The sequence below is a fragment of the Pundamilia nyererei genome, unplaced genomic scaffold (assembly GCF_000239375.1).
Source record: "Pundamilia nyererei isolate P.nyererei 1_Seehausen unplaced genomic scaffold, PunNye1.0 scaffold00084, whole genome shotgun sequence".
Lineage (NCBI taxonomy): Eukaryota > Metazoa > Chordata > Actinopteri > Cichliformes > Cichlidae > Pundamilia > Pundamilia nyererei.
The window spans coordinates 942,410-968,402 of NW_005187485.1; the positions used below are offsets into that span (position 1 = coordinate 942,410).

The window sequence follows — 25,993 nt, forward strand, 5'->3', positions numbered from 1 at the left end:
TTACTATCGCCTTTCTTCACCACACCCCCGCCCCCCTCCTTCGTCATATGGGTTTAAGTAGCCTAGGTGTGGATTGTAGTGATTGGCACATGGAAGCATCAATGAAAGAAGAGATTCTAAAGAAAGGGCGGGGCTTAGGAATGACGCTATCCAATTGCAGATGGAGGAGGGCAGACAGCTCAACAGTGGGTCCATTCGTCGCAGAAGTTGGGTGCCACGTATGGCATTCTTTACATGTCTTTATTTTAAATTCTGTAGAAAGAGAGAGTGAAATTGAAGTTATCTCATCCACTTCTCATGAGTAAGTGCTGTTATCTATAAGTATGATCTTGTTTTCTCTCTGCTCGTTATTGGCATCACTGTTTGTGTTGGTCACTGGGGGAAAACTGCCCGAGCCCGAAGTGAAAATTGAGGTGATACACAAACCCTTCATGTGTCACCGCAAGTCAAAAAACGGAGACATGCTTCTTGTTCATTACGAGGGATTTCTGGAGAGTAATGGCACCATGTTTCATTCCAGGTAATAAATGTAACAGTGATGCATGTATTGCATATACTTTAGTCTCAACTGCTTATTAAAACTGTACGCCGCTGAACATGTGCAGCATCTCATATTTCTGCGTTTGTGCAGCTGTACAGTCAAACTCAACACTTATATCCTCACATAGTTGGCTGGCACTCACTTAACCCTCATTCCACTTACATTTGGCATATCAGTCCTCTGTATGGCATCCGGATATTGACTGCATGTCTCTTTTTGACTCCTGATAGCCGCAAACATGGGGATAAAAACCCTGTGTGGCTTACCCTGGGGATCCGAGAGGTGCTCAAGGGTTGGGATAAGGGTCTGCAGAACATGTGCACAGGGGAGCGCAGGAAGCTGACTGTACCTCCATCGCTGGCATATGGCAAGGAAGGAAAAGGTAACACAAACTATGTGCAACACATACAGAAAAAACAAAACAAAACATTCCACTGTAACATCTCTGTCACTTGGACATTTTTATTGGTTTACAGGGAAAATTCCTCCAGGCAGCACCCTCATTTTTGACATTGAACTCATGGAGATTCGAAATGGGCCCAGGTCACACGAATCTTTCCGGGATATGGATCTAAATGATGACTGGAAGCTCTCCAGACTGGAGGTATCTGGCTAGCTAGCTTGCGATCTGTCTGCCTGGCTATCTATTTTGTCATTACTATTTTCTCTCCACACCTTTTAGGTAAAAGAGTACTTGAAAAAGGAATTTGAGAAACATGGCTACTCACCCAACGACACACATCATGAAGTTATGGTGGATGACATCTTCAAAAACGAGGATGAAGATAAAGATGGGTTTATATCTGCCAGGGAGTTCACCTACCAGCACGATGAACTGTAAAAGACTTTTTTTTTTTATCAGTTTTTTAAAATAATATTTTCACACTATTTGAACTCCACTCTCATATTTTTGTGACTGAACTTGAAAATATCAGCTCGATGTCGTGTTATTTTATATTAAAAGGACTTTTTTATTTATATTTCTATTGTACATACACTGAAAATGCCACCACAAATGCATTTAGGTCACTGTTCTGGATTCATTAAACTATTATTTTGAAAATAAAAAAAAACTTTGTTAATTTATCTTTACTACGTTTATAATTAATGCCCCGAAAAAGTATATTGTGACATAGCTGGAAGTAGCCATCAGGAAAATGGCACATTCTAGTCATAAAAGCATGATAATGGTAGGCTGTGGTGTTTAAACAAGGCTTTATTGTATTATTAAGAAAACAACCTGATCTGTTGATGCAAGGTATAGCCTATAATGTCTGAATGCCACAAAACAAAACAATCAACACTCATCAGACCAGGCAACGTTTTTCTAATCTTCTATCGTCCAATTTTTGTGAACCTATGCAAATTATAGCCTCAACTTCTCGTTTTCAGCTAACAGGAGTGGCACCTGGTGCGGTTTTCTGCTTCTGTAGACCATCTGCAATGAGGTTCAACTTGTTTTGCATTCAGTATTGGATTCATTTTGTATCTTGCACATACCTGGGTTGTAATAAGGGGTTATTTGAATTGTTTCGGGATTTCTATGAGCTCAAAGCAGTCTGTCCATTCTCACTCTGACTTCTGTTCTGTCATCAACAAGACATTTTCATCCAGGAAACTGCCACTCACTGGATGTTTTTATTTATTTGTTTGTTCAATAATCCTCTGTGAACCCTAGAGATGGCTGTGCAGGAAAATCTCAGTAAATCAGCAGTTTCTGAAATACTCAGGCCAGGCCATCTAGCGCCAAACCACGCTGTGTAAGAAGTAACTTAAATCACTTTTCTTCCTCCTTCTGATGCTCAGTTTGAACTTCAGCAGGTCGTGTTGAACATGTTGAAATTCTACCATGTGACTGGCCAATTAGATGTTTGTGTTAATGAGTAGGTGAACTGGTGTAGAGGCCCGTGAGTATATGTCTGTATTTTCTTCTGTGTGTTTGTTCAGCAGTCAATAGAGGGCACTCTTGTCCTTCTTTTGTTTTCTTGAACGCTTGCAACTCTTTAATCTTTCCAAATAACAAAGCCAGCGTTCTCCCTGAGTTTCTATGTTGGCTGCCTAATTACCCAAATGAGAATGCAGCAGTACAGTCCCATATAGCACTGCTTACTGTCGAGAGAAAATCATCAGACAGTTGCAATGCAGTTTGAGCCACTTATAATGATGGATATAAATATTCCATGTGGTGAGGCTAAAATAATTTTATCTCTTCATATTTTTCCAGTTCATTTATATTTACTAAGCTTTCAATAACTATCATGTTATATTAGTGGCATCCACAGTACTGATTTTCTTTCAGCGCTGAGGCCTAAAATGTGTTTTAGTGTTTCTTCAATCCTAAGTATACAACAGCACTTATCAGTGTATATTTAATCATATATACACAAAATCCGGCTGTCATTAAGAAGCAGACAGTAAGTGCGGCCACTGTTACTAAACTAGTTAACTTGACAGTGTGGCCTGGATATGATGGTGGGTATGGAGTATCACAGTATGGAACACTGCATTTGCAGGATATTTAAGCCATACAGGATGTTGAGCAGAAGTTTAGTTTAGGGATGATTCAGCAGGCTGGTAATATTAAGTTGCAATCTGTTATGCAGCAGAACAATACTTCACAGATGAAAGAAGTCACTAATTATTGTCAGTGCTGTCATTTTGGCTTAGCACGGATCAAATCGGCATATATCTTGTCAGTAAATCTAAGCTTCAACGGCTCCAGAAGTTATCTGATGATACTGTGCAGAAAGCTTTCCAGGATACATGAATAAAGCGCAAGTAATTTACGCCACAATTTTTTAGATGTTTATAACTAATCGCTTAATAATCTTACAAATAATGACCTAGATAAACTGTGATGGATTAACGATATATTTTTATAGCAATAATTTCCTGCTAAAATGTAGTTCCAGTTAAATAAAATGCTGCCATGAACCAGTGATATGCTCTGAAGCCAGAGAGAGAATTTAAGCAACCAAACAGGAAGTGAACACTGTGGTGCAACTATGTCCTTTCTCACAAAGAGAACGACTGTTTTTTCCCCCTCACTGCAGAAAAATTCCACCCTGCTGAACACACCTACAGGTAAAAGTGGATCAGTGGGAGGGTTATGTAGCAAGAATGAGGTTAAATGTTAAGACACTGTAGCATTACTGGTTAACCGAGATTTTTTTTAAAAAGCTCTTCCAATCACTGCGCTTCAGGATATAAGCAATCATCACTAGCAACAGGGCTGGGCCTTCACTCTGCCTGAACCACTTCTACTGCAAATTACTGAAGTGCAGACTATCCCTATAAAACACAAAACTGCAGCAGCTCACCCCATTTCAAACTCAAGCTTTAAAACCTTTAATAAATCATCATCATTTCATAAATTACATTATCAACTGTCACAAAAATACAATTTGATAAAATGGATTTGTAGAAAGGATTCAATCGAACCAAGTGTGAAAGAAACACGCCCGGCACAGCTTTAGTATGACAGTTAAGCAAACTGCAACTCAAGCTGCACAGAGCAATGTTACTGGCAATAAAAAAAGAAGAAGAAAAAAAACAGATCATTATTGAAAATACTCCAAATTACAGCATGAAATACTGAAACACTGCAACATGAGCAACCGGCATGTATACAGAGGAGCTCTGCTCATCTGTTGCAGTCTTCAATAGGACATGAATAAATGACCAGTGTTTAATCCACATGTGTATTCCTCACATAACACTGAATACACTGAAAGTCGAAATGGTGCACCCACGCACGTTTGCTTTTTCTGACAGTACTCTTCTTTCGAGGACCGTTTTTGCATCGACACAAACAAGTCCACAAACAACCGGCCCCCGACAGAATATATTATTTGTGACAAAGAACAATGCAGAAACACAAAAATAAACATCTGTACAAAATAAATCTATACACACGTTGCAAAAAAGTGCTTTATGAGCGCCCAATTGTCTCATTTCTTATCATTTCTCTTTGTTTGTACACAGAGTCAAAATATCGATCATTGGATGATCTGATTTTATGTACAATGACAGGATCTGCATTGTTTTATCCCATTTTTAAACCAGCATTCTCGCAAACAGTACAACATATGCACACGTCATGTTAGAAACATTAACTTGGCTGATCTGTGAGGCTTAGTTTACACAGCTTTCACTGACTGACAATGTGCCCAGAGCAGATTTCACACAGCACTGTCATTATGACTGAGTCTACACCAGGTAGTGACAGTCTTCAAATTAAACAGAGGAGGGAACTGCACTGTAGGTAGTTAGAAACACAGGATCCTTTCCTAATATCTAAATGATGGTCTTGGCTGAGCGTAGAGACCCGAAACTTACAGTAACAAGACGATGTCAACACTAAAACCGACAAAGTGAAACTGTCATGCGACAATGAATTCAGACTCTTCACTAGAATTAAGGTGGCTTGAATTTCCTCTGATAGAATAAATAGTTGTCCTTCTCTTCTTTTGTAATGGGCGGACGCCTCGCTCCTTAGAATAATACATCTTCATGCTCTATTATAAGCTGCACCACTAGCTTCTGCTGCCTCATGTCATTCAGGGTTGTCAAGGCGTTCTGCTCCGGCGGCTGCATAAGAGTTGGACCGAAGACAATCCCCAGGTTTTCAGCATTCATTAAGTTGTACTTTTCAAACATTGTCACCCTGTAAAATAAGAAAAAAAAATCAAGTTTGCACAGGGAACAGATTTATGAAGCATCCAGACGAGTGTTGTTTTGACATGTTTTTATTTTGAGCCATGTGTTCATTCAGTGTCTCCAGCCAGGGCACATGAACCTTGTGGGAGGAGGGGTTCCTGCAGTAGCTAGGAAGCTAGTGGACAGATTAGCTTGACGGAAAAAAAAAAGTCTGAATCTTAGGCAGACACTGTAGTTTTCAACAAATCTTTATAAACCTATGTAAATAGTGCATTTACTGGGGACTATTTTCAGTTGCAGGTTAATACACAGTTTGTTCTGTGGAGCATCTTTACAGGTATGTAGGATTGACTCAAAACAACCTACAGTACCCATATTCATGGTTACGAAGAAACCCAGTGTCATCCAATCACAGCTTGTCTTTTTGTCAGTTTTGCAACAGCATAACTGATTAGTCGGCGAAGTTACCTCTTGAGGTGAGCCATCAGGTAGCGTAAGGTCTCATAGTGGGCTGGAGGGAGCTGCAGCAAACCTTCGTGAATAGCCTCCAGTCGGGATTCAGCATTTGGAAGTTCTGCATCACATTAGTAAAATGATTAGTATCAGAGCCCTGCAGAGAAGTACTAACACAGTAATGGTGCGGAATAGCAAAAGCAAAGCACTCATACTTGCAGCTTGAATAAATTTGGAGTACAAGTCAAATGTAATGACTGGAATGGGGAGGTCTCTAAAGTAAAGCTTCAAAGCACCAGCAATTATGTTAATGTCTGCATAGGCACTGGCACTGATGTCAGCCTTCTCGCCATCTGTTGACACAAAACAGAAAATATATGACTAAGATGCCATTTTGTATTTGTCCAAAATACAAAATCATTGCTGTAGGTTTCCTTTGCCATCTCCAAAATAAAATACAGCACTGTATCATGCTCCTCTGCAGCTGAAACACTTTACTCAAAGGTTCGAACCTCTTAACTAAAACCCAGAGCATAGAGCAAAGGAATTCACTGTCAACAAACCTCGATCAAAAGCAAGCCTCACATCCTCAATGTGCTCGGAGAAGCCAGACACCCTGTAGAGACCTTCGGATTTCATACCTGCAAGAGAAAATTGGAAGGTTTGTGTCTGTTTCTTTGTCACAAAAACATAAAAATGAATCAAAGAAAATGCAGGCGTCTTTTGTACAAAAAGGGATCAATGGCATTTCTAAACATTACAAACGAGTAAAGGAATAGAAATAACTGTGTATTCTACTTTCCTTTACCAGTAATAAGTGATGGATCTACCTCTGAGTTCTATTTCTCGAATACACATGTCCACCACCATGGGCCGCGTTGTGTTGTGAGCTTTGACAAGTGTCGTGAGGTCACAGCTAAACACTTTCTTTATCCTGCGCAGGTCCGGCTGGCAGTCGCTGGGAACAAGCTTGGAGCACTGTTTGTGTACATTCAGCCCACAGTCTAGCAGAGCAAAAGTGAGATAAAAAGAGAGAGAGAGAGACGATAACACAACCATCATCCCAGGCTTAAGAAAGCAGTTTGAAAAGGTTTCCCAGAGTCACTGATAAACTGCACTGTCAGACAGTGCAGCTGCTGTTAAGCTGTCTCGGTGTACTGCGCCAACGGTGGATATCAGCGGACAAGGCAGCACTGGCGGGGGGCTCTTGTTGTAGTTTCGGTCACGTGGATTGTGCTGGACAGCTGGCAAAAGCAGTGTGTGTAAAAAGTAATGCCTGCTTGTGTGGCAGCACAGCTTGAAATAAAGGTTTTTGAAGGAGTGGTACTCGTAGACCAGGCGGCGTGGGGGTGTGGGGGAGGTTGGGGGATGTTACTCTGAAATCGTTCATCACAAACTTGTTTGAGCAGCGTTAACGCCGGTCGGCTGATTGGGGTCCTCGTTCTCAGTCAGTGTTGGAGGAGATAAGCAGAGAACTGAGGGACAGAGAGAGAGACAAAGAAGTCTCTCCTGCTTCCCATAGCACATGAGGTGTCTGATGATACCGCCGTTTGCCTCTGGCTTATCAGCATGGCAAATGTCTAAACAACAAACTCTCTGTTTAGGGAGAGAGCAACCGAGTCCACAAGAGCGCACATCAGCCCCAGGATTGCGTCTGTGCAAGAAAACAACCCCGTGGAGGCCCTGAAAACCTGCAGTTATGCTGCTATATTTGGACAACAGCGACACAGCCTGTGTTTGACCCGAGTTTTATATGTCATAGGTTATCTGTAGCATTTACTGTTGACATAACCTACATTTGGATATAAATTCTATCAGCATGAATTAGTTTGGACAGTGGCAGTTATTAAGCAGCTACGGAGTGCTGTGGAATAACATTTATTAGAATTATTTGGTGGGAGTGGTACAAAATATTAGTGAGTGGAGTGCTCAGAAGGAGTGATAACAGTTAAAGCTGTGATTCTATAAAGATGTCTGTTCCTCACTGTGTTTAAATGTCTTTTGATGAGCCAGCAACAGGACGATGTCATCTTGTTTGCCACAGATGTAACAGGGAAAATACATAACACCACCACCACCACCACCACGCTAAATTACTCAAACATCCGTGAGAAGACGCAGATCTTATAATGCCTCGTGTAATCCGACTTACGGGACAGGATATTTTCAAACAGTCTACCACATGCAACATTTTATGTTGAAGTGCATAGAGTACCTGAGCAGCGGACTCCCTGTGCAATGAGGCCCCACATGAAGTTAGCACAGTATTCGCACCAGTGCGGCCCTCGAAAGGTATGTACCTGGGAAGACACACACACACACACACACACACACACACACACACGTCAATGACCAGTTCACACAGGAGACCTCTCCACCTTTGATGCGCTGGATTACACTGTGATGCCAAGCCATACTGGATGGAACTCTGCACCAAATGAGCGCATTTGTATACACGAGGCAGATTAAAGGATTTACTACAGCGCGTCTGGCATCTGTCCTGAGCAATCGGATACATGCGGGGAAGCACAGAGGCAAGCCTGAAAGTCAAAATAACAGATGTACGCCTATGGTAAGAACAAGGATAAGGTGGCAAATGGAGTTACACTGATGTGCACTTGAACACACCTTCATTGTTACTTTGAATAGGTAGGAGTGGATTAATGAGTGCAGAGGGCACATGACAGGTGGTGAGTGGATAGTTTTTGTTCGGTTTTCAAAGACAAAGCAAACAAAAAGCTGGGGATCACTGTAGCTCACCTCTTAACTGAAACCCAAGACACCACTGCAAGAATTTTAAGGTGCCCAGAGGCAAGTATGTCCAAGTTCTCATTTGTGTATTAAGAGAGCCATAACTCTTGCACTTGCATGCAAGTCTAACACTTTTTATTTTTTACTTTTTTAGAAAATCAGAAGCTTAAAACAAAAACAGATCTAAGAGCTTTTAAATCAATGCTAATCAATGTGTTCTGTTGTTAATGGGTTGTGGTATCCATTAGTTCCCCTCAATGCATATGGGTGTCAGCTGCATGTGTTCTCATCAAAACAGCAACACACACACACACACACACTGTGGTCTGTGATCCAAACACATCTGCGGATCTGGAGATGCATCTCGCTAAAGAGTTGCTTAACCAAAGGAAAAACAAAAGTGAGCTACTACAAAATAAATGAATAGTCATTTAGGAGAAATGTTAACAATGTTGTCAGCAGCTGACACTTTGACTCATTTCATTCCTTGTGTCTAAGAAGAAATTGCTCACCTTGAAGTTGTGGATCTTTTCATAGGAGCACTGCTTCTCCGGCGTATCTTTCAAGGCACTCCGTCGCACCAGAGGTGAAGAGATCTGAGGACAAGAGGCCAACAGTTTAATAGGCTTCCACAGGAGAGTCCCCTTGCTCCCCAGCTTGACTCCCAGAGCCAAAGCCAGCAGCTCCTGGCGCTTCCTCTCCTGTCTCTTAGCCTTGTGGGTAATCAGCTCGGCTGCTAAACCTATGTTTTCTTCAGCTTCCATGCTTGACTGATCGGGCTCCCAGAGACTCTCCAATTCCTCTGAGGGAAGGTGTGAAGGGGATCCCTGAGTGCTGTGCAGCAAACGCTGTCGGCAACTGTCCAAAGCAGAGGCAGCAGCTACACTCCACTCCCCTGTGACCCAGGAGGGCGACTGATGACAGCCAGCGCAGCCTCGACTCTGCATCTGATCTGAATCCAGTGGCAGCAGTAAGCAAGAGCAGCAGTGGGAAGAGGACTGGTAGTGGGCGGCCTGAGGGCAGGAGTGTGCCTTGCACAATGGTCCTCTTTCACACACCCAGAAAGAGGGAGAGAAAGAGAGAGGGAGGAAAAGGGAGAGAGCGAGAGATAGAGCAGGGTCCTAGATGGGCAGGGGCTAGAAGGTTGAGAGTGAGGGCAGCCGGGTGCTGTCAGGACCACTTCACACAGCTCAACAGCTCTCTAAAGCAGGATCAATAGTGCAGAAGCCCTCTTTATAGCACTGAGCACACTCCCATTAGCACAGTGCCTTCCGGACACACTCCACTTCACTTAACTGCAGATAATACTTCACTGCCAGCAGCTCTCACTCAGCACTGGATCCTTTAAACAGGTCACTCGCCTGCTCAGAGACAGACCCAAGATTGTCAGCCTTGTCAGAGCTGAGGCTGTGTTGTCATAACTCAAACAGATCTTGACCTCTAGCTGTGTCTGTCAGCTGGTGGAATTCCCCACACAGCAATCCAAACTAGATCTTCCAGACACCCGGAATGCACTGCCCTGACTATACTGCCCTGACTACTCCAGTCTGTGACAATCACTTGTGTCAGAAGACCAGCAGAGCTAGACCATTAACTGGTATTCACAGGGATTACTGTAATAATCCTTACACAGGGAATAATCCAGGAGTGCCCAAATCCAAGCAAAATCCCATAGGAAGCTCATTTGCAGGTCTGCAGCAGCGTCTTTTTTGCCGGCGGGGGGTTGTTGCCATGTTCATGCTGAATTTGTCCCCATTAGCTGTGCTTGTTATTAGCCAGTAAACAGCACCACGAGACTTGCTTCCAATTGTCACAATTTCTAAAACGAGGTATTGCACACAAACGACACATCACATGACATTCCGAATAAACATCAGCAAGACTTCATGTCCAGCAGCTTCCAGGTTACAAAACAGATCAGTCCATCTATTGGATGACATCATTAAAAAAGTGATTTATTAAGCTACTGCAAAGGTCGGAAAGCCCGTAGGCACTGGATTTGTGAGATAAAGAGCTGGTGCAAAAGCAGAGTGGTGAGGCAGAGAGCAAAAGACCCAAAGGGTAACTGCAAAACTGAGATAAAATGAAGGGGTAGGAAGCTAGGCTGACAGACAGAGAAGCACAAGGGAGGGGGAAGGCAGTGGACATGTTGTGTACCAGCTTTTTCCTTTATGTCTCTGATATCTGTTGGGTAAACTAGGCCTTAGCTGTAAGAGGGACAAGACAGGTGAAGAAATTTGTCACTGTGACAAGCATTCTTTCAAACCTACGCATACCATACGGTACAATTTAACTCTGCAGCTAAGTCTGTATAGACAGATGAGGAATAGACCACTCCGTGATATTTTAGCCGCGCAGAGGGGAGGAGAGGAGAGGCAGGGGAAGGGAGGGGGAGACAAGGGTTGTGCTCTTTGTCTGCAGGCAGATGGCTTCTTGTCTCTTAAAGAAGAGCTTGGAAGAAAGGACACAAAAGGTGGTCCCACAACAAGCTCTGCATTCTTTTCAGCAGTTTGGCTCTTTTATTCCCCTCAGGACTTTTGTGAGAATGCAGCTGAGTGAACTCAGTTATGATTGGAGTTGTAGGAAAACAGCACAGTGGACACTGGCACAGTGAGACAAAGGGGACTAAAACAAAACTGCTCTAACAAATGGAAAAATAGGCATACTGTGAAGGACACAGTATTGAAAGATACTGAAAATGGAGGAAACTGTCACTTTTGTCTGGGCTAGGACCACCGAACATGCATCTATCACACTCTGGAAAAGTACCACATAAAAATACTGTTTAAGTAGCGTTTTGACAGTTTGCAACTAAAGAGACATAAATAGTTGTTTTTGCATTTTTTTTATAGCAGAGCAAACAGGTAATTATCCTAAAACACAAACAAATAAACAAAACAAAAAAACAAAAAACAAAAAAAACATGGCGAAACCTTTGAAAATCTTTCTTGGGCACGCACGCAGGGCAGCTTGTTGAGAGCGCCACTGAGATTAAACCAGTGTGGTGAGCATCAGGAGCAATGTGGCTTTAGAGAGGCTTTAGTCACTGAGTAAATTCCTGCACACGCAAAGAAACTCAGGAGAGTGATGGCTCACTCAAGTGCCCCCTTTCACCTTGTGAGAGGGTTTTAATTACACAAGCATTCACAGTTACGGTATTACATAGGTGTCAACCCGACACCGAGTAAACACGCGTGAATTTTGAGTGTACAGTGAAGCTTCTGTGGCTGTTAAAGGCCTCGGGGTGGAGCTGTGTAATTGGTAAACACAAAGTTTAAAAGCGACCACAGATTCAAGCCATCGGGTCAGGTCTCTGCTTCTCAGACGCGGAATATTTGAGCCGACAGAAGACAGTCTCTCTGTGAGAAGAGACTGGCAGGTGGTTTTCAAACGGTGCCTGACAAAGTCTGCCATTATCACAGCTGTCACCGGCTGAGATACTTGGCAGGAGGAATGCATAGTCAGTTTTTCAAAGACACACAGATAGCTGAAAATCTGACATTTAGCTAGAGACATGCTCCAGTTTTACTTGCCAAATGGGATGCTTATTACAGAATGCAGTCCACAGTCATTCAAACCTAAAAATCAGGCTGTGGATCGAACACACGAGGGACACTTTTCAATGAAGCGCTGCCTTTCATGCAGATGCAGACGTGTCTGCACGTCTTAGAGGAGTTCTCGGTGTAGCCGTATCTGTCAAAGTTTATTTAAAACAGCAATAAGTCAATGGACTACTCGCTGACCAGCAGCCAATGCTTGCATTAATGCTCTCGCGTTACAGAAATCGAACTCAAGACTGATGATGTTAACACAGCAATGATGGTCCTCCTGACAGGCTGCCATCTGCCTGTTGCTGAGTGATGAACTAGAAGCTGACATTTTCAAGACAAAACATCCCAGAATAAATCAAAGCTGAGAGACACATTAACGATACAGCTCACGCGCTCACAGCAAAACAGCAAGCAATATAAAAATAGTAAATAAATGTAAACATTAAAGCTCGGCTGTGACTCTGACTGCCATCACCTCTTAAAAAAGGCACAAGAACTAAGTTCAGATTGCCACCTAGTGGAAGGACACTTTAAAAAAAAAACAACAACATGAAGAAGGCAGACATTCCTCATCCTGATTAAGAAATCATTTACAGACCTTAATCTGACATCAGCTTGCGAGTGCCAACGAATACAATGTGAAACCTGTCTCACCCAAGATCAACGTGTCTGATATGGATGGCAGGCCGAGCAAAGTCCCAGTCCCCTTGGTCATCATTACCTTTCAGTGAAGGCAATGAAGCATGGCAGCAGTGAACACACCCAGAGGCAGCAAGGATAATGTACGTCTCACTCACAGGACAAAGTGTCCTCTCAGGAATGCTCTCGTTCTACAGGAAATGTACTGGAAATGTTAAGTAGTATGGAACTGGATCAAAACCCCAGTATTTACCCAGTGCTGGTGATAAATACCAGCTACTGTAATCTGCAACCCGTTAAATCTTTGCAATAATGCTGGCTTGTTGTGGATGTTTTGAAAGATTATGGGCAGCCAAATAATTTGGATGAAAAAAATAAAAAGTGAAAACAAGTCTGTTTGTTATTTACTATACTTCTTTAGTATTTTATACCATTTGGATGCAGAATTGTGAACAATATAATGGAGAAGTTTTCTTTTGCACCGCTCCCTTCCTGTTGGAATATTACCCAAGCCAAGAGTCAATAATTAGCTTGCTTAGGTCAATCCACAGAAGCAAAATTCAAAGAAAATCTAATTACAGTTACCGCATGTACCACATCCACAAAATGCAAAAATCTGCAGCACAAAACAAAGAAATATTTGGCAGGACCACCCTCAGCACAAATTCCCCCAGTTAAACATTGTTTTTGAAGGTATTTTGTAGAGCTCAGTTCAGCTTTGGGGAACTTCTAAGAAGTTTCTGACTCTTCGTGTAATTCCAGATGTTTTGATTAAGGGATGCGGAGCTACACAGTTTGTTGTAGGATTTCTTATTCTTCTTGTCACTCAGATTCTTTCCGAGTCTGAATGCCCACAGTTTCTGAATGACTCAGAGACCCTGATAGTGTTTTAGGATCAGAATCTCACACATACACACTTCTATTTACTCTACATGGTATACACTTGTTACAAACTGGATGAGCGCAGTACAACATCCAGTCATAAAACCCACCTTTTCATCTCTCTGGAAGGTGACCCTGCGTGGTTCTGTGCGTCCACGGCTCAGTCTGTGCACCATTTTGTCCTTGAGCAGCGACGTGTAACCAAGATGCTCGTAGATGGGGTTAGTGGTCATTTTGGCGATGTACTCTGCTGCCTTGGTCTCGATGTAAAGAGTGATGAGGGCGTCCGTCACAAGGTCGTGGACCGACTCAAACCGCTTCTCCCCGACAAAGTGCTTCCCATCGTAAAACAATCGGTAGTTGAGGGTCTGGTGTCCAAACCTGGATGGAGAATGAGGATGTAGTCGGTAGATACGTTTTAGAGGTTGAGCGGGTGAGTAAAAGCGATCAAAGTGGAGACTCGGTGAGTGTTGGGATGCTGGTAGAGCAGACCTCTCAGGGATTCGGTGCTGCATATTGATGGATTTGTTACCTTAAGGCCAAGGTGCATGTCCCTGGCTGTCTTTGGCTCTCCCTGATGAGGTAAGCACCCTCTGTTCCCACCAGCAGCTCATCAGCATAATCTCGAGAGATCACGCCATGAAATCTATTTTTAAAAAAAAAAAAAAAAGTATATAAGTCCTGCAATGTGATTTCCTCCTCACTCATGAAGTTTTACATATTGAATGCTGATCAAAAGACAAACAAATAGATACATATCCACACCCACTTATAATCTACGACTGAAAACCATTCACTGTGCGTCGCAGGGGGAAAACAACATAGAAATGATGAAAGAAATTCAGTTACACTCACTCTCTGCCATAGTATTTGGGTCTGCTCTCCATCTGTAAACCAGAAGAAGAAATATTGGCTGCAGCAATATAACATGAAAGCTCAATCAAATAGCTTTGTAAATTGTTCTTACAGCCTGTGTGAAAGATAAAAGGCCCAACACCACAGCACAGATTACCATCTGTAACCCCGTGTCTATTCACAGCTACCAAAGCCACAAATTCAGCTCACACACTGTGGAGATGAATTGGAGGCAAAGCACTAAAACAGCTGGTGATAGATGGCCAGCTGCAAAAATTTATATTAAGCCTGTTAGTGTCTATGTATTACAAGTCTCCCAAGAGATATGGCTAAACCTATTTTTAATCTTGAATGTAAATATAACCACAGATATCGCTATAGTGATCGCCTGCAATAACACAAGAGGGGTTTTTTCCATGTCATAGATTTGAGCTTTTATAGCACTGCCACGGTGAATCATGACTTCTTTTTTTCTTCCTCTTTCCTGGCCTTCTTTCTGTAATCTTTTATAGATAATAGCTATGACGATATTGGATTTGGTAATATGTCAAACATCATTTTGTAGTGAATTACTGGACAACTACTAATCTAGTAATAGCAGCCCACAGGCTTCTCTTAGCTCATCAAAGTGTGGCAAGACTCAAAATAGGATGAGACACACATCATTTCTGTACGCTTATACAATAGAAATTTCACAGATCTTTCTGCGAGGGAAGTAAAAAGTAGAGCAACTTGCTCCATGAGCTTTCCTGACATAACTGAAGGGATCGAATCTGCAGTCTCCTCCGAAAGCACCCCTGATCTTGAATTTCTCTTCTACACTTGTAACACATCTTGATGTTTCTTATAGGATAAAATGTGCAATTGTAGCTGCACTATAGGTGATGGCAGCACTTCAATCGGCCCTTTCATTCACGGGATTGAGAGAACAATCAAACCCTGTGCAAGCTAAGACGACATAGTAATTGATTTGGAAATATCATTCAATTTTGCCTTAAAAAGTCCCTGAAAAAAATGCTCCTAAACAACCTTTAAGGAAAGGAGCGTCACCTATTTAATTTTTATTTTGCAGTTTAAATGGTTACACTTTGGGTGCGGGAGGTTCAACAAGCAGCTCCCCGCAGGTTACCGAGTGGTCTGGCTCCCAGCTGCCAGACTCGATCACTTGTCAGCGAATGTGTTCCACGGGAAAAACCTGAGCGTGAAAACTGAGCAGTGGTGTACATGTAGCGTGGTAGACTGACTCATGAAGGGAAAGACACTCAGAAATAATAAATTCGAATTTGATGGTGTCGATAACTGTGTCAGTTAGCTCCAGCGCCTGACCATATGGTCGATTGTTATATCGGACATTTGGCAGCAATAAACAAACAATGAATACAATCACAGATGGGATTCATGCTTTGCTTGTATTCTGGCTTAGTTTCGCATCAGAACGTTTATTGTTGCTTCGCTGCTGCTGTGCGTTGGAAATTTTAAACCATACAAATGCAAGCCTACGTGAATTATCTGAGCAATCAAGCAGTTTCAGAAATTTGGACTTTTTCTTAATTTAAATGCACTGAATGTGTTTATCATTTATCACTGAGGTAAGAATTGTTTTTCACATTTACAGTGACAAAAATATGATTATGATCCTTTCAGCATCTATGCAGTTGTTCACAAAGCTGCACATACCTCCTGAGGACATGTGATCCTCTTTGGTCTTGGGGCTTCCTGCTGTAGCTGGTACACTGTTAGAGAAACATGCATATTGATGAAGGCTCCATGTTTTCCACCAAATAGAAGCGTGGTTAATACACAGTTAAGAGGAAGGAAATAAAGTGTGCTGTGCAGCATTTACACAAAGGACAACAGCTATGAGTAAAGCCATATTTCCACTTAATAGGCTGCAGCCTGTGGAAGAAGCTTCTAACCGCTGCTCAGAGAGCAGAAGTAACAGGTACATAAGGAGCCATTAGCTTTTGTGTGCAGTGCTTAGCAGTGAGTGTTTTACAGGGCCATATATCTGAAATCCATTTGCGTGAATTAGGACCTGTTTACCTAACGTGCACTTATAACTCCATAGATTGCTTTCAACTTTGAAACACAAAGACACTTTTACACACGCGGTGCAAGTGCAAGCCTATTATTAGCGTTAGTAGTGAAACGGGGGGAAAAATGGAAATGAGAGATTTGTGGCAGGGATTTAATGAGCACAAACATCTCAGCCGCCTCCCAGAAATAGCACGTTCAATTAGCTGTTAAAAAAAAAGTGAGCAGCCAAAACAGAGAATCAGAATCAGTAGCTAACCATGATTTTTTTATGAGTCTAGAAGTGCACTTTCCCTTTTACCAAAGCAAACTTCACAAAATCGCCAACAAACAAATGAAACAAACAAAAATGTTTCCTGTTTTAATGCTCTCAGTCCCATCGTTTGGCAGCCTTGTGTGTGGATGACGGCTCCACTCCAGTGTCCTCACTACTGGCAAGCAGTGCTAAAGAAAGTGCTGTGTGAGGCTGAGCTAAGTCTTCACCGCAGCAGATTCTCCAGGCAGGGGGAAGGCTCTCCTGACTGTGAAATTTCATGTTTTGTCAGGCTGACTTAAGCCAACCAGCAAGATCTGGACATCATCCATTCCCAAGACAGAGGGAATCCAAAAATACCTCAACATAGGACGAGAGGAGTCAGACGGGAGCAGCATTAATGTAAAATTACGCAGACTAGACATTTAATTACAGGGGAAGTTATTTTAAAAAGCTATAAATTGTAATTAGTTAAGCAAAATGTAGGACAGACATTTTCCCCAGCAGAGACGATTTCAGCTCAGCTTCAATCAGTGTGTTACCTCTATTCTGACAAGCCAACCCGTTTCCTCCCACATGGTAAAAACACTGCATAATGAAGTGGGCGTTCTGAGGACCCCGTTTTAAATGAGGCTCTTTAGCAGGTAGAAAATCCTATTTTCCTAGCTGCTGGTAACCTATTTTACTCAGAGATCAGGAATTGGCTGCTTTGCATTTGCGCTTGTGTGAATGAATTCAGTAGGCGAGTGTGTTCACAGTGTGTGCCTTTAAAGCGTGTGTGCGTGGCCTTTTGGAACCTGCAGTGCATCTAATTTTGTTATGCTAAACCAAACCTAATTCTTCAAAGGACAGAAAACATTTCTGTGTGAAATGTGGAGCAGGAAAAAAAAAGGTGAAGCACACCAAAGGCAAAGTTAGGTGAAAGCACTGCTAATCAGTGTATAAAGGGAATTAATTACTCACAATAAGACTTCCATATGGGTGGCTGATAATCCTCAGGGTCTGCAAAACACAAAAATACAAAAACAGGCTTTTGTCACAAACTCATGATTGTGTTAATAAACTCTCCTGTTTTCTCTCATTACAAAAACTCCACTTCTAGCTTTTTCCCAGTGGGATGAGTGTGCGCCCTTTACCACTGTTATGTCACTGTTGTTTATCTCTCCGCTATAATTATGCATATGGATTCATGCTGCGCAGCTGCCTCTTGAGACGCACCAGTGAATACAATTCTAATCAACGTCTGCGCTTCAAGGACAGTCGGTACGCGCTGATGTCCGCTTGCTAAACATTGTGTCGGCACGCACCTGATCTATATTAACAACCACCAAGGTCCCCGACAGCACCCATCTGCCCTGCGGTGAGACTACAAACACGCCAATCAAAATTAGCAGAAGTAAATACAATTTGAATCTTGCTACACACAGCAAGACATCCCCGTGGGAAATGTGGTGGCTGAGATATGATTATGTGATTATGGAGCACGATGTTACATTAGCTCAGGAAACGTTTCAGAGAAGGTGGAGTAAATTCTCTGCAGCAAGTCAGAGTTTACTCCTACTGAGAAAAGAATGAATTAAAATGTGGCCAAAGGTAAGTCATAAAAATAAAATAAAAAAAACGTTGACACCCGTAATCATAAGAATGGCTAATATACATCGTCAGGTTTTCTTTTACTGTACAGCAAAAAGGGAAATCACACTACAGCACTGTAGGCGTTACACTATAGTACTGTATATATTTTCAGTTTTCCTGATATAGTCCCCATAAACAGTTTGTTACATTAAAACTTAATACATTTGTGCAAAATCCATTTTTGGAGTGTTTGGTTTTGTTTTTTGCACAGCAACTTGTTACTGTACACATCAGTTTCATGATGTGGAAACTGATTTGTCAATATTAATATCCCTTTGTTGTTTTTGACTGTGTTTGCAGAGCAGTCTGGCAAGATCCCAAACAATCAGCGCTCCTGGCGAGGACTTTTAGGTCGTGTCAAGCTTCAACCTTCAAACTCAAACGTTTGTTTGTTTGGTTTTTTAATCGTGTTACAAGGTTGTAATTACAAAAACCTGAAGATTTTCACGATCTATTAAATTGCAGTCAGTTAAAACATGCTAATTTGACACCAGTTACAGCTAAAAATCTCATAAGAATTAGATTTTCTTCCCTTAGAAGAAACAATTAATTGCATGTTTGAAAATTACTGAATGCCTGGTATGCTCAGCATGCACACTGTGACACTGACTCAGTCATACAATATCAGTCCTGGTGGCCTATAGCTATCACATAGGCAGATTAGACTTCCAAATGCAGAAAATAGCCAGCAATGTCACTCCCAGTGCCAGAGAGAGAGAGATTTACCCAACTGCGCCCAGATGATACATGTAAAGCATTCCTTTGTACTCATCAGCAAATCCGCACCACACCCCTCTGGCGAGGAAGGAAAGTAATAAAACACACCTCATATGGGGATGGGAATCAGATAATGAAAACCAGTGAGCACTTGCTGGATATGGCCACCGAGGTCCAGGCAGCTAAACTGAAAATCATTAGTCATATGAAGTGCATCTGTGTTAAAACTGTTCCACTAACATCTCTATGTTCCTCTTTGATTTTTTTTGTGTCTGACAGCACTTGAAGAGCAGACAGTCAGGGCGCTTCCTTCCTGCTGGCTTCTCTGCGAGCGGTGGCAGCATGAGTTTGACTGGAGGCTGGTTGCAGTATTTTCAAATAAAATAAAAAGCTCATCATTGCGGCACAGTCACTGTGCAAAGAGCTCTGTTTATTACAGGGCACAAACAAGACAGGTGCACACAATTAACAGCTGAATATGTCAATGACAAAAAGAAAAGGCAAACAAGCCCGACCCCGATAAATTTTGTTGCTGAAGCCCTTCACAGAGTGTCTGCCTTCCAACACTACCAAATAACCTTCGGGCTCCATTTGCCGATGCGCGGCTAAGCTGCCTTGGAAAATGTATTGTTCAACACTGACGCTTTGTCACTGTGTACTGCACTGGCAACAGCCTGAAAGATTTATTCCACTGCAGCTTATTTAAAGAATGTGATTTCATCTGGTGGGCTGCCAAATATTCTCTTTTCAATCTAATTCTTAATAATGACGAATGGCATTTCGGCCTGGAATTGAGCAGCAGCTTTGGCTACAAAAGAGGGAGCGCGTAAGTGCTGGTTCAGATGCAAACACTGGCAGACACTTGCCCAAATATACACATATGTGCAAATACCTACCCACCCACCCACACTCTCTCTCACACACACACACACACACAGAACATCAAAAAGAATTTCCAAGTGGCTCAGAGTTTGTGTGGCGTCTCTCTGACGATGATCAGGGAGAATTTTAAAATTCTGAAGCAGCCAGAGGGCTCTTCCCCCCCGAAGAAACAGCTATTAATTGCGTTGCCCTCCATTACTCACCAAGTCAGAAGCATTCAATAAAATAATTACCAGCGGGTGTTTGCTTCGATGACAAAGAGAATTTGCGATGAATAAAGATCAAGCTAAGAGTTTTATCCCCCGAGATACCGTCCGCTCTACTGTCTGTGCAAAATGCAAAAGAAATATTCCACTTCAGCGCCTAAAACAATGACTTGTGTTGATGTACACTGAACGCATGGCTGACAACAGCAACTTTGGAGTATTTTAAGACAGGATTTCTGTGCACAATCCTCACTGCTGTTGTCAACAGTGAAGGTGACACAGAAACTACAATTACAAGGAGAAATGAGACCAATACCTGACCATCTGATGGGATGTTTCCCAACATGCAATGCAATGCTGCATATCTGGGGGCGTATCTGCAGAGGTAATATGGAGCCAGTAATTTCACTGGAAACTGGGACCCACTGTCACTGTATCGTACGTGCAGATGTCTTTAAATCTGATTTGTGCAGTCCTTTTTACAGCTTATAGTCAGCTCCCAAAATTTGTGGGACACCACTACGGTGGATTTTAAATCAAGCAATTGATATGTGACTGAAGTGCAGACTTTCAGTTTTAATTCAAGGATTTCTTTCCTTCATTAACTGGTTAAGAATTACAGTCATTTTGTTTTTATTCAGTCCCCCATTTTTCAGAGGCTCAACTGAAACTGGACAAATTAAAACAATTTTGAATATAAGGATTATTTTAATCACTTGAATGAAAATCCTTTGCAGTCATTGATTGCCTAAAGTCTGGAACCAATAGACATCACCAAATGTTATCGTTCCTCCCTTGAGATGCTCCAACAGGCCTTTACTGCATCATCTTCAGTTGCTGCTTGTTTGTAGGTCTTTCTACTTTCAGATTTGTCTTCAGCGATTGAAATGCATGCTCTATCGGGTTGAGATCAGGTGATCGACTAGGTCATTGAAGAATATCCCATTTCTCTACCATAAGAAACTCTACTGCTTTTACACTATGCTTTGGGTCATTATTCATTTGCACTGTGAAGATCCGTCAGTTTTGCAGCATTTGTCTGAATCTGAGCAGAGAGTACAGCCCTGTATGCTTCATAATTAATCCTGCTGCTTCTGTTAGCAGTCATATCATCAATAAACACTAGTGACCCACTTCCACTGGCAGCCATACATGCCCATAACCATAACACTCCCTTTGCCATGTTTGACAGATGATGTGGTATAGTTTGGATCATGAGCCGTTTCTTTCCTTCATATCTTTTTATTACCATCATTGTGCTAAAAATTCAGCTTTGTTCTGTTTATCTAAAGATTTTTTTTGTATTGTTCGGGCTCTGTTAGGTGTTTTCTGGCCTCTGAAAATTAGGCACTGTGTATAAAAACGTCCGTAATTCCAAAATAGTTATTCACCGGACTTCAATCACATGCTGATTGTACAGACTAGAAAAATTGTGGGGATTTTTAAGCAAATTATGGACCAACAGTACACGACTGCTTTTAGTTTATTTTTTTAAACCTTTCAAGGTCTTGTTCTGGCAGGAGGAGTCCTTTTAATTTCAAGTCCTTTGAATATCTTCTACAGTTTCAAATACCATCTGATTTTTCCTCATTTTAACCATCTAAAGATGAAGAGAACAGAAATTCTTATTTCTGTTCTTCGTGAAGACTGTAAAGATGCTTATGTATGATCAGAAAAGGCCGTTTCATAAACATAACAAAAGGTGACTGTGAAAAATAATTTTACTGTTGACCACTTGTGGGGGAAAAAAAAAACACTTTGAAGTTTTAGTTACAGGTTTGAGATTTATCCACACGCATAAGGAGGATTAAGAAACGACACATTCTGGAGAAGATCTCCAAGTGTGCGTACCTCACAAAAATACTTGCACACACAAGCATGTCAGTGGGATACATCAGAGCTGCAGCAGGGAGACCATCTGTGTGTTACAGTGATCCAAAACAAGTATCTCAACACAGTCTTAGCTGACCAAATAACATGTGACAGGTAGGAGAGTGTCTCTCTCTCTGTGGAGTGTGTTTGTGTGCTGCTGGCATAGACACCCTTAGGGAAAGCTGGCTGTTAAAAAGAAGTGTAGGCGAGTTTAAACAAGGAAAAATATCATTTGGTAACCTGATTTTGACATTTCTTTGAGTCTGCTGTGGAGAATGTGAATGCAAACATGCAAGTAAAACATGACACAAATCTAGTCCTGAAAGATTAACAAATAAATGAGGAAAAATAAAGAAGTAACAGAAATATGTTGAGATATGTTGTAAGAAATGTGTAGGATCGCACTTAACAGTCAGCCTGTCTGTAATGCATGGCGACATGTCTGCCTCCCTGACCAACTTTATCATTTAAGGCTGGATCTAAAGACATACGGTACTTTCATGCTGTAGCCCTCACAAAACATTTTCAAAGCTTCATTTCCTGAAGCCGTCTGCCAATTGGTGTGCTGCTGGTACAGTTACATGCTTCCATGCCTAACCACGCCAAGAATGTGTAGGAATCTCCCCGATTTAGACAGAAAGCCAGAGGATATGTTTCCAGGGAAAGGATGAGATTGCAACATAAATGCAATCTTATGGCAATCATTTTGGTTGTCTATTGCTATAATCAACTTCAAAGAATAGAGGCTATAGCTATTATCTTCCAGCTGTATATATTCAACATTCAGTTCAAAAATGTCTACAACATGCTTTTTGGTGATTTGCATACAATCTAATACCCCATTGTATTGGGTTTTGTAGATATTTTGCAGAAAGTAAAGAAACAAATCAACCCAGTTACCTCTTTTTGTTACTTAAAAATAAAAAAAAATTGCCATCAGTTACAATTCGATTGTGCAGATTTACAAATATGATGGATTTAGCCAAATATACCAAAGCACTTTGTTTGCAGCAAGAACAGAAGACCTAATACGGAGCTGGAATTTCACAGAGATTCATGTTTCAGTCATATGCCTCATAGACAAGATTATTCAAATGTTGCATCTGGCTGCCAAAGAGCTCTGCACGAAAATAATAATACCCTTGCGACAACCACTCCATCCCTGGCAACAGTGCAGCTTGTAACCTCTGATAATTATATTGAGAGCCCAACAGTAATGACAACCCTCCAATGCCACAGAAAGAAGAGACTTTCCTCTTAAAGCAGCAGCGGTCAAACAATAAATCCACTTATTTCTGAAACGCACACATGAGATAATGCTTTGTGAAGCCTGTGGTCACCCTGGGCTATATCAGCTTGACTGTCTGTCCCTCCCACTGGGCAGTACCTTGGGAAATGTGACGCTGCTGTGTGGTCAGGATGCAGAGACAGTGAGAAAGTAAAACAAACACTTGATGGAATGTCCTCGTCCTGCCATAAATTAAATGAAAATCCACCAAAGCAATGCTGAATTTGACTTTTTGCTGCAGCTTTTTTCCCCTCTTTTTTGCACATTTTCTTGATGTGATTTTATAGTCCAAACATAAACCACGCGTGCGGAGGCTCAGCGTTACAAACAGCCTCATCCCTCTGTCACACACGCTCGCCCCTGGTTGTTTGGTGGGGCTTCCACATCAAGCAGTGCTGCGATAGTGGAGGTTGTACTTTATACTCTGGCAAATACGAGCTACTCCTTATCAACACACAAGGGACTATGCGCAGAGAAAGCATTCTGCTGCTCCCACTGCATTTTCAGGGTTTATTTGAACAGCTGCTGACAAACATTCTGCTTTTCCTTCTGTGAAAAGCAAAGCACACAAAAATGACAAATAATATGCGCTAATCACTGAGCTATACCATTGTTTATGCAAAGGGGATTTGGCTGGAGTTTTCTGCAAACTGAGATGTATTATAATCACTCAACTGGGCATATTAGATTAAAAAAAATATCAGAAAACACCTCAGCCTGGTTGATGTTGCATTTTTGGAAAATGGTAGACTAAGGAGGCCAAAGATAATCACAGAAGACAGCCAAGTGGAAAGTCAATAGTGGAATTGTGGAAATGATTGGCAACGTTAAGGACAACATCCAAAACCAAGCGTCACACTGACTGCATCTCACGACCTTATAATCCTTGTGCACATGAAGGGCTTTCCTTTTACCCCAGTACCTCCACAGCTGCATCCACTTAGAGGGTTTTTTCTATATTATCACAGCTGCCACCTCGAGAAAGTTTAATGAAAGGCATCTGTGAGACAGATTAATAGAGATTAAGATAATGCGTGGGTTGTATACAAGAGAAAAGTTTGATTCAAGCCAAACGAAAGCATTAGAAACTTCTCAAGAGGAAATGCCATCCTATTATTATTTCTATTATTTAGTGCAAAGCTTCTGTGTCTGTTCGTTTGGGGAGAATTTGAACTCTTACCAGAGGATAAAGATGAACCTGAGAGGCTTGAGTTGCTGGATGCTGCCATCCCAATCACTTTCACGACTCGGTTAGTCCTGTTTGGCCAAGGTGGGCTCACAGCAGCTCGTCCCTGGCGGTGCCTCCATTTCCCTCACGCCCCAGTGTGCTTCACCTTTGACGCCTGACTGGTGATCATTTCATGTCTTGTTTGATCCCGAGCCCACCAACACCACCCCCGTCCGTCCGTTTGAATCTGCTGATCCTTTCCTTCGCCTCGCTGCGCGCCTCGGCGAGGAGTTCACGCAGCAGCATACACCGTGGGTGCCGTGGATCCAAAAATAAATGAGAAAGATGAAAAAGACTACAGGAACGTGCTCCGTGGGTCGGTTTCGTCAAAACGTTTCCTCCCCACAATGGACCGAACCTGTAGGTGCAAAGTGTCGTGCCATGCAGAGCCCAGCCACGGCGTCCATGTGCCACTTTAAGGATCGCAATAAACACACCACACCGCAGCCTAGACGCGCCTTCTTAAAGTGAAAGTTTTGTGGAGCAAGGTTTTCCAGATGTAAGCAGTCCTGACAGGCAAAAACAAGCCCAAAACAGCAGAGCTCAGCTCCGCTTGCGGAATGTCAAACAGACGGAACTTTCTTCCTCAAATCACACTCGTTTGATTCATGAAAAGGCACAAATGGGCAAATTGTATTATTCCAGAGCTGGCAGTTCTTATTTTCATTTTTGATGAAACAGCTGTGGCGAGCCCGGTGTCTGTGCGCCATCTGGTGGTGCAAAAATATATATCGCTCGAAGAAATGAACGTTTTTATCAGTTAAAAAAAGAGCGATGGAGAAAACGATCAACTGGCTTACATTTTGTATTATTTTGACAGCTTCTGCACATCCACCAGTTACATGCTCACGACTTCACCCTGACCTCTGCCCAACAGCAGGGTGTGTGCAGTGTGGCTGCACCTGCAGACAGAATTATGTACTATAAGCAAAACAGTCAATAAAAACACACCGGAAATTGATAGAAAAGCAGATTGTTAATGACGTTACAACCGCCTCAGAAAAAATCTCACCATCAGCTCTTTCCAAAAACCTTTTGCAAGCAGCTCCTTGTACCGTCTTTTTTTCACTGCATCGGAGGCAGAAGGATCAGTCATTCACACACACAAGAGATTTCCATCATTGTTTCAGAGTTGTGTGTTTGAATACTTGTCCTTGGCACGATACATGCCAGGCTCACTGTCACGTGCCATTGCTTGAACAACAGAGAGCAGCCATCACTGGTTTTATTAATAATAGTTTTCCCCTTCATAGTGGAAACAGGACAATAATAACACAACCATCAATCAGTGTTAAAGAATGCGTGATTTTGTTTACAGGTTATTGACACACTGATTGTATCATCTAGAATAGCCGACTGATGCTCACACACCGACGAGTCTAAGCACCATATTCAAATCTTTTAGCTCTGGTTTGGTCTCCTCCACAGAAATGATCGCCAAGTAAGTGAGTCTCAATTCAGCAAAAGGCAAAATATCACTATATTTAAAACAATGCTCAGTCCCTCAGCTGTGGAATAGGTGAGAACCGTTTGAGATCTGATGGACA

At 42.0% G+C, this 25,993-nt stretch overlaps 2 protein-coding genes across 3 annotated transcripts; one reads left to right on the forward strand and one right to left on the reverse strand.

The window, feature by feature from the left end:
• Positions 1-37: 37 nt before the first annotated feature.
• fkbp14 (FKBP prolyl isomerase 14) lies at positions 38-1,952 on the forward strand. 2 transcript variants are annotated; one of them, XM_005738456.2, is made up of 4 exons: positions 38-301; positions 772-923; positions 1,018-1,145; positions 1,224-1,952. In XM_005738456.2, exons 1-4 carry the CDS (start codon positions 48-50, stop codon positions 1,380-1,382), a joined length of 693 nt encoding a protein of 230 aa, XP_005738513.1. In that variant the 5' UTR covers positions 38-47; the 3' UTR covers positions 1,383-1,952. The 2 variants fall into 2 exon arrangements, with proteins under 2 accessions (XP_005738513.1, XP_005738514.1); XM_005738457.2 differs by having other exon boundaries at positions 233-520; positions 1,224-1,948.
• Positions 1,953-3,873: 1,921 nt separating this feature from the next.
• chn2 (chimerin 2) lies at positions 3,874-25,287 on the reverse strand. Its single transcript, XM_005738459.2, has 13 exons — positions 24,399-25,287; positions 17,582-17,620; positions 16,009-16,064; positions 14,332-14,363; positions 14,009-14,122; positions 13,587-13,857; positions 8,917-9,000; positions 7,869-7,953; positions 6,484-6,657; positions 6,217-6,294; positions 5,869-6,006; positions 5,669-5,774; positions 3,874-5,207 (listed from the first exon to the last, which is right to left on the reverse strand). The coding sequence occupies exons 1-13, from the start codon at positions 24,445-24,447 to the stop codon at positions 5,036-5,038; spliced, it is 1,398 nt and encodes a 465-aa protein (XP_005738516.1). The 5' UTR covers positions 24,448-25,287; the 3' UTR covers positions 3,874-5,035.
• Positions 25,288-25,993: the final 706 nt, after the last annotated feature.

Bases quoted from the DNA above. Each gene is read 5' to 3' on its own strand.
- chn2 (XM_005738459.2), bottom strand. From the start codon at position 24,447: ATGGCAGCATCCAGCAACTCAAGCCTCTCAGGTTCATCTTTATCCTCT. The intron at 7,954-8,916 runs GTGAGCAATTTC...GTGTCTTCCCAG, and splicing joins AAAAGATCCACAACTTCAAG to GTACATACCTTTCGAGGGCC. The intron at 5,208-5,668 runs GTAACTTCGCCG...CTTATTTTACAG, and splicing joins CTGATGGCTCACCTCAAGAG to GGTGACAATGTTTGAAAAGT.
- fkbp14 (XM_005738456.2), top strand. From the start codon at position 48: ATGGGTTTAAGTAGCCTAGGTGTGGATTGTAGTGATTGGCACATGGAA. The intron at 302-771 runs GTAAGTGCTGTT...GACTCCTGATAG, and splicing joins ATCTCATCCACTTCTCATGA to CCGCAAACATGGGGATAAAA. The intron at 924-1,017 runs GTAACACAAACT...ATTGGTTTACAG, and splicing joins ATATGGCAAGGAAGGAAAAG to GGAAAATTCCTCCAGGCAGC.